The sequence below is a fragment of the Microtus pennsylvanicus genome, chromosome 8, assembly GCF_037038515.1.
Source record: "Microtus pennsylvanicus isolate mMicPen1 chromosome 8, mMicPen1.hap1, whole genome shotgun sequence".
Classification (NCBI taxonomy): domain Eukaryota; kingdom Metazoa; phylum Chordata; class Mammalia; order Rodentia; family Cricetidae; genus Microtus; species Microtus pennsylvanicus.
In genome coordinates, this window is record NC_134586.1 from 20,629,715 (window position 1) to 20,638,055 (window position 8,341).

The window sequence follows — 8,341 nt, forward strand, 5'->3', positions numbered from 1 at the left end:
CCTGGCAGTGTCTTTCTGTCTCCCTCAGTGGCATTAGCTGTAAGATGAGGCCCCCACCCTTTGTTTTCTTATTGCCTAGAGCCTCAGGTGGGAGTGGGTCACCCGTCACCACTAGTGGAATGTTCATGTCAGCAGGAGACCTGGAGGTCGTGGGTCACGCTATGCGTGCCCTGTGGCGCGGCAGGTTGCCTGAGAACTAGGGGTGGGGCCTGATGGGTGGTGGGAGATGGGTATGGGGACTTTGGGAGGAGACTGGCCAGGAGTCAGGCTCAGGCTCTGATGTGCTGAGACTGCCTAGATCTCAGCCCTGTGGGGTCTCAGGTGGGAAGTGCGACAACACCTGAGTGTGGGGTTCAGCTCTTACCCTCCAGGTAGAAGGAGGCCCCTGCACTGACGTCTGTGAAGCCTAAAGACCATATTGAAGGACATGGGGTGTGAAGTCAGAGAAACAGTTGGGAGAAACATAGCCCCCGGAGACTCTGAACTGCTGAGGGTTCCCAGGGAAATTCTCCTGGACACCATAGGAGCTCTCCAAGAATGGAAGTGACCATACCAGGCTTGTTCCCACTGAGTAGGATGGAGAGACCTCTGCCGTGAGGACCCCAGAGCTGGGGCACAGGGACCAGGGAGGCCTGCAGCAGCAGGGTAATGGGGGCGTCTTGCAGCTCCAGGAGCCCCTAGGCCAGGCTCCTCCATCTGAAACGAATACCTGCCCTGGAGGGCTTTCTGTTACTCATTCCAGGGTCCTATTTCTAGAGCCATAAATCTTTGGTTCAAAATCATGAATTTTCCAGGGTATGATTAATGAAAGAAAAATTGAGACGGCAGCACAGAAAACTGACCAGATTGAAAAAAGTCAGGGTGACAGGCTGGATGCAAGTTTAGGGCATAGCGGGCCAACCCAACAAGCTTCTGTAACAGACAGGAGCACCACCTAGTGGTCACAGAGGGCATTGGCACACACCCTTTCTATAAGGCTTTGAGGTAGTGGTGGCTCTGGACCTGTCAAGGCCGGAATCCTAGGATATTTGACCTATGTCTCACTTGATGTCATTCTCATGCAAAAGTCATTATGTGACCTAACTCTGGTCCCCTACATATCCTTGAATAATCTGTGGCTTAGTAATTGTGTGTGTGTGTGTGTGTGTGTGTGTGTGTGTGTGTACACGTGTATGTGCGTGTACATCATTAGGGGCCACCTTTCTGTTTTCCTGTTTATTAGAATTCTCTTCAGTCCTCAAGCCCAGCTCATTTTCAACACTGCCTGTCTCCCATTGGACCATGTCTCATTGCTCCTGCGTGGTCGCCCGATGTGTGGTCACCAGCTCTCCCCAAGCCTTTGCAGTGGTCCCTGCATGTGCTGGCTGTCTCTTGCCCTAGTGGCCTCTTCTGGGAACAGTGTCTATGATGACTGTCATGCTCAGCCCTGGGGCAGAACATCCGCATTTTCCTGCCCTCCAGGTCCTGTTCCGTCTGTCCCCTGGCGGCACTGGCTCTTTTATCTTATGCTACATGTCACTGTAGTCATTTTGTGGCAGCTACATAGCCGCTTACCCTCCTTGGCAGACAGGCTTGGTCCTAACTTGAGGCCTTTTAACTTGATCTATCCTTTTTCTGAACACTCTTTTATCCTTATTTATATGGTATACTCCATCTTTTTATCTGTGCTTGCCCTGCCCGTGTGTGTGTGTGTGTGTGTGTGTGTGTGTGTGCGTGTGTGTGTGCACGCCCACAAGAATCTCTTTTCTATCTATCCAGGCATCGGCTGGGACAGTTCATGGCTTTCTCCACTTTCTCCTTGGCCTGACATTGGATAACCATGTGCTCAGAGTCTGTGGGCTGCACAAGTGAAGGAAACGCAGCTCCTTAGAAGCCAATGCCCTTTCCCCTCACCTTGAGGGCCTGAGCGTGGATTGCATTGTCTGATTGCCTGTGTGCGTTCCTTCCCCACAGTGAGCAGCCGGAGAGCGGGAGCTGTACTCTTTAGAGAGCCAGGCCATCAGCACAGTCCCAGCATCCAGTGCTGCTCAGGAAGAGCCTTTCAGCAAACAGTGCTGCGCATTTGTTAGCTATGTTAGTCAGGGTTCTTTAGAGAAGCAGAACCTGTAGAACACACACACACACACACACACACACACAGACGAGATTTACTGGAGTGGTTTATAGGCCATGGTCCAGCTCTTCCAACAATGGCTTTCACCCCATGGAAAATCCAAGAATCCAGTAGTTGTTCAGTCCATGAGGCCGGGTGTGTTTAGTACACACCGGAATCCTGAAGAAGTAGGCTTTCATATCAGTGAAGGAGTGGACTGGTCAGCAAGAGTGAGGGCAGGCAAAGGGCAGGTGCCCCTTTCTTCCATGTCCTTTATATAGCTAAACAGAAGCTATATAGCTGCCACCAGAAGGTACGGCCTGGATTTAAGGTTGATCTTCCTACCTCAAAAGATTCGGATTGAGAGTGAGTCTTCCCACTTCAAATAATTCCGTCAAGGAAAACCCCTCACAGGTGTGCCCAGCCTCTTGAGTTTTAGTTAATTCTTGATGTTGTCAGGTCGCCAACCAACCATAGCCTTCGCGTTAGTCGGTGGGAAGCCATCTGCACCCCTGAAGATTGTGAAGTCACCAGGCGGGGCAGGCAGGTTCACACCCAAGCCTGTCAAGCCTTGCCATTTCACCCTTTCGCTCTGTGTGGAAAATTCTTGTCTTCCGCCTGCTTCACACCCACCCAGCCTTTGGTGACTGCTCCCTCCAACTGGTATCTCTGACCAGGACAGTTATCGCCTCTTTTAAACACCTGTAGCTGCTATTTGGCACCACTGTATAGACGGTAGAGACTGCGTTCTTATTGCTCACAATGGAGGCCCCTGGAAGGCCGTCTCTAACGTGACTGGAGCTTTTCTAGGAGGGGGCACTGTTCTGTAGGCACTCAGTAAATATTGGCTGACTGAGGGATTGACCCCTCACACTCAGCACACTTTCCTGGAGTTCAGCGGGAGCGAAGAGTGTCTGTTAAACGGAGCACCAAACAGTGCAGGTGTGGAGGTTTGCAGCTGGGGAGCGGCTGGCTTTAGTCACAGCTCCGTGGGTGCTGGTAAAGAGGGTCAGCTTACAGGCCCTCATGCACACAGTCGGCTTAGTTCAGGGGTTGGTGAGGTGTGTCGACCTCTTGCTTTGAGAAAATTCCCGACAAAAGCCACTGTGGGGTTTTCTCATGGCTCGCAGGTTGAGGGTACAGCCACTGAAGTAGGGAAGGCGTGGCAGTGGGAGCTTCGAGGCAGCTGATCACATTGGGCCCTGAAGTCAGGGAGCAGAGAGAGAAGGACGCTGGTGCCCTGCCCCTTTCTCTGTTTATTAACCTCGGGGATGGTGCTGTCCACATTCAGGGTGGGCCTTCCCACCTCAGCTAAGGCTTTCTGGAAACACCCTCAGAGACACACCCAGAGTGTGTTTCCACGGTGGCTCCCCCCAAGATGACAGTGCAGATTGACCAACACAGGTAGACAGTGTGGACTCCTGTGTCCTGCCCCTCACCCAGCCATGCATACCTTTTTATTTTACCCATGAACTTGCTTTTCAGACTTCCGAGATCAGTGGGTATGCGGCCCTTCTGTTCAGAGTAGTGGGAAATACCCACTGAAGTCTTGGCTCTAAGAGCCAGTGCCCTGGGTTCACTCCCACAGACCAGCCCTTCCTTCCCCGGTCACACCCCTACCCCAGCCTCCGTTCTGAGCATGGGGTCTTCTCTGTCCAGTGGAGTAACCTGAGTTGCACAGTTGTGTATTTTTCTGTTTTCCCCTTTATCCCATTTCACTTGATCTCCAGAGAGACCTCAAGAGGTTTATGAAGTCGCCTCATCCCATTTGCCGAAGAGGAAACCGAGGCGTGGGGTGGCAAGGGGGTGTGTCATGGGCTTTGGGTCTGTGACAGCACCTGCCTTTTTATAATCTTTCTTTATCTCATGGGGGGTGGGGGTTTGGGGGTTCTGGGAGATGAATGCAAGAGCAATGCTGGTCTAACTGGTTCCTTCTCTCTCCAGCTCTGTGGCTGCGGACTGCTTGGAGTGGGCATCTGGCTCTCCGTGTCCCAAGGCAACTTTGCCACCTTCTCCCCCAGCTTCCCCTCGCTGTCTGCAGCCAACCTTGTCATCGCCATAGGCACCATTGTCATGGTGACAGGCTTCCTGGGCTGCCTTGGGGCCATCAAGGAAAACAAGTGTTTGCTCCTCAGTGTAAGTTGGACCCCATGTCCCTTCATTGCTTCCTTGGTGGGACTCCCTGACCTAAGTCTGTGGAAATTGCTTCTATAATGTTTTGTCCCTAGCCCTAGCTGTCCCTCTCACTTTTTGACATGTGATCTGTCCGGGTTTGCTTAGGAGTAGGTGAACCCTCTCAGACACGGGAACCCTGCCCGTCCCCTGTCTCCCCTCCCTTCTCTGTTAGCAGCCACCACTGGCCATTGCCGCTATCCTGAACCCGTCCATGTTTGGACTTCTCTTTCCAGTTTTTCATTGTGCTGCTCAGCATCCTCCTGGCAGAGCTGATCCTGCTCATCCTCTTCTTTGTCTACATGGACAAGGTAAACCTGCAGAGGAGGAGCCATGTGGGTCACACAGCCCTGGGGATAGAGCAGGCGGAGGAGGGGAGGACACTGGCTAGTGGAACCTGCAGAGTGCTCTTCAGGAGGCCCGGGGGGGCCGCTCTAGACACTCCCTCCCCATCTAGAGACACTACTCCACCATTTCCAGCTGCCCTGGGATGGGCTGTGGGTGTTGGGGGAGCCAGTCTCCTGGTCCCAGCCAACCTGTGGTGTTGCCCCGATCTGCCAGGTAAACGAGAATGCCAAGCAGGACCTGAAGGAAGGGCTGCTGCTGTACAACACTGAGAACAACGTGGGGCTCAAGAACGCCTGGAATATCATCCAGGCCGAGGTGCGGCTCGGCTCTCTGTGTGGCGTGGGACGGGGCAAGCCATGGGTACCCGGACTGTTGGGGGAACCACGCCCACTGGGGCGTCAGAGAGTACCATGGAATAGTACTAGGGAGGGATGAGGAGGCGAGTACAGGAGGTGATATGACCTGGACACAGGAGTGAATAGGTCTAAGGAACCGTAGTGAGTGGTTAACTTCGTGATGAATGACAGAAGTCGCAAGGCCATGTTTGCTCAGGAGATGGGCTCTGATATTGAGAGGAGTACAAGACTCTGTTCCCCGATGAGTACCCCACCTAGACCCTAGAAGGGAATGGCGGGTGGGTAGACTGGCAGTCAGCTTGGGAGGGTCCATGCCACAGAAGAAAGAGTTTAAAGTGCTGGTGAGCAAGTCTCCTGTCCCACATCGTGCCCAGCCAGGAGGAACAGCAGCCTTGCACCTGCCCCACCCCACCCTTGATGGTCTAGGGGCCTTGCTGCAGCTCAAAAAGAGGACAAGAAGACACTCTTTTTCTCATTCCTGTTCTTGGGTGGCTGTTTGGTGGGGCTGGCCTGAGAGAAGAAAGCCTGGGTGGATGGGGACAGCAGTGTCATGCCTGGCCTCCCTCCCTCCCCACAGATGCGGTGTTGTGGAGTCACTGACTACACAGACTGGTATCCAGTGCTGGGAGAGAACATAGTTCCTGACCGCTGCTGCATGGAGAACTCCCAGGGTTGTGGGCGCAACACCACCACCCCCTTGTGGAGAACGGTGAGGCTGGAGAGCAGTGCCTCAGGCTCAGGGATCCCAGAAGCCTGTGTACTGGATGTGCCTGGCTGCAGGAATGACAGGAATTAGTTCACTATGGGCTGAGGAGAGGGGTACACTGGAGTGAGGCCAGTGGCTGTGTGTGTGTGTGTGTGTGTGTGTGTGTGTGTGTGTGTGTGTACAGTTGGGAGTCAGAAGGTGAAGGATTAGGGGCTGAGGCTATGCAGCTGGGTTTTGCAGGTGGAGCCTGGGTGTTGGAAGTGGATACTGGAGTGGGTGTGGTAAGGTACTGGAGTTAAGAGTACAGATGGACCTATAAAGGACAGGGCTAGGCCACTGGGAACTCAGCACTCAGCGTTGCGCCAGGACCTTAACCCGTGGTTCCCTCCCCAGGGCTGCTATGAGAAGGTGAAGCTGTGGTTCGATGACAACAAGCACGTTCTGGGCACCGTGGGGATGTGCATCCTCATCATGCAGGTGAGGGGACACGAGGGACCCCAGCCTGAGCAAGATGAGAGCCGAGCAGGGGTGACCTGGTGTTTACACAGCCTAGTGTGTGAGGCGTGCGGTGTCCAGGCCCTGCAGGGAAGCCCCTGCCATGATGCAGAGCTCTGAGCGAGGTCGCAGGCACTGAGCAAGGTGGTATTCAGGGCTAAGTGGGGGCCCTGGACTAGATATTGGAGCCAGGGTCATTCGACATGCTCTCCATGAGAGCCAAAGATCTGCAGTGTCCCTGGGTCACCGGCTTCGTACATGAGACATGTGGCACCTTGGGTGAAGCCACCAGTGACCTCTGCCTGCACATCTGTGACTCCACCAGTTTTCAGGATTCTGGTTGAGGAGCATAAATGAGATTTAATGTTGTTGAAGACATTTTCAGCCAAAGAAATCCAGCCCCAAACAGAAAGTGCTGGCAAGAGTGTTAATGACTCCTTTTGCTTCCCACCTCAGCCCCTCTTACCCCTCTGCCTTCTCCCTAGGCCTCCGAGATGTTAGCATGTGAGGTGCTGGGGATCCAGGTCTTATGCACGTGCGGCTCCAAGGGACTGAACTACATCCGCCTATGTGCAGTTCCAGGCTGGGTTCCCAGGGTGATCTCCTACACCATGTTTTCTCTGTTTCCTGGCCCACTGTGTTGTGCACATTTTTACATTAGGTTCTTCAGAGCAGTCCCGAGCTGGTGGAACTGAAGTCTGACCCCAGACACAAGGGCATCCCTTTAAAGTCCTCTCCTTGTCTTTCAGATCCTGGGAATGGCCTTCTCCATGACTCTATTCCAACACATCCACCGGACGGGTAAAAAGTATGACGCCTGAGCATTTGGCAGCGCCTGGCCCCACCCGGACATTGTACGTGCGAGGGGAGAGGACCTGAGTCTGTGTCTCCTGTCTGCCCTCCGATGGCCACCCTGCCCCACCTGCCAGCCTGCTCTCCCCTGCCCACATCCTTGGCCTTGGACCTCTTGGAGGGCAGAGACCCAGAGAGGAGGCATCATGCAGAGACCTCAGGGCTTGGGCGCCTGGACTTTTGCACCTGCAGATTTGCCAAAGACGCCAGGGTGGGCAGGGGATCAAGGAGGAGGCCCTTGCGTTGATGGGTTGCCGCTTCCGCCCTTCCTCACACTGACACTTGTCCCTGTGTGGGATGGAGAGTCTGCCCCACCAAGGCTACGGCCGTCCATGGCTGCCCAGCCAGAGAGACAGCCAGGGTGCAGCGTGGCGCCACCGGGTCAGGCTCCCTGGAGCACCCTGCCTGGGTTTTTATACTATAGTGTAACTTTTTTTATTTTACTCTGATTACGATTATTCAGGAATATTATCTCTCAGATAAGTATAGGGTTAGCTTCCTGATTTATAACTTTTTACTGTGTTGATTTCCATAACGGTTTGAGTTTCCTTTTCCTGTGCGTGGGGATGGGTAGGAAGAAAGGACCCCATCTGCTTTCAGTGAGGACACACCACTGTGCAACACTCATGAGACTCTAAGGTGAGGATAGCCAGGCTTTCCCCCCAAAACTCACCTGGAGGGAGAGGGTGCAGCCGTGCTATGGGGCCCGGCCAGGCCTGGCGACCACGGATAGGGCCGGAAGGGGCAGGTGTGATATAAAGCATGGTGAGGCATCCTACTCAGGGGTGACAGGGGTGGTACCTGAGCTAGGGAGGCCATGTCAGGAGGGGATGCTCAGGACGGGGAGTAATGAAATGCTTTGCTGGGGGGGGGCGGCAGTCAGAACAGTTTGTGGCATTTCCTTTCTCTTCCCTCAGCCCTCTGCTGATGTCCCTCCTGACCCCTCACATCCTGCATCCCACATGGTCACTCTCGCACATTCCTGCTATCGAGTCCTTTGGTTCAGACCGCACTCTGCGCACCCTGTTCTGAACAGTGGAAGCAGACATGTCCAGCTGCCCAGACTGAAACAGAGTCTCAGGACTGTCAGGAGGAGAGGAAGAGTTGGCATCTCTGGCCAGCCCCACCAGACTCACTCAGTTGCTGACTGCCCTGCTGAGGGGTAGGGCCACAGGGGTCTCAGGACCCTCTCTCATTAGGATCCATGTCTGTCCCCATTGGGTGGCAGGCATCGCATCCCATGTAACCTCAATGAGACAAGATACAGAAAATCTGAGAAGCCGGGCTCACATTGCCACAGCAGGCCCGGGGAGAGAAGGC

General features: G+C 54.2%; 1 protein-coding gene across 6 annotated transcripts in view; it reads left to right on the plus strand.

Annotated features, from left to right (window-relative positions):
* The window catches only part of Tspan9 (tetraspanin 9), a 182,524-nt gene extending 174,993 nt beyond the window's left edge, over nucleotides 1-7,531 (plus strand). For all 6 annotated transcript variants that reach the window (XM_075982671.1, XM_075982672.1, XM_075982673.1 and 3 more), the window contains 6 exons: nucleotides 4,037-4,228; nucleotides 4,501-4,575; nucleotides 4,826-4,927; nucleotides 5,546-5,677; nucleotides 6,068-6,151; nucleotides 6,919-7,531. In XM_075982671.1, the coding sequence (XP_075838786.1) occupies nucleotides 4,037-4,228; nucleotides 4,501-4,575; nucleotides 4,826-4,927; nucleotides 5,546-5,677; nucleotides 6,068-6,151; nucleotides 6,919-6,990 (657 nt within the window). In that variant the 3' untranslated portion in view covers nucleotides 6,991-7,531. The remainder of the gene's footprint in view (nucleotides 1-4,036; nucleotides 4,229-4,500; nucleotides 4,576-4,825; nucleotides 4,928-5,545; nucleotides 5,678-6,067; nucleotides 6,152-6,918) is intronic.
* Nucleotides 7,532-8,341: the final 810 nt, after the last annotated feature.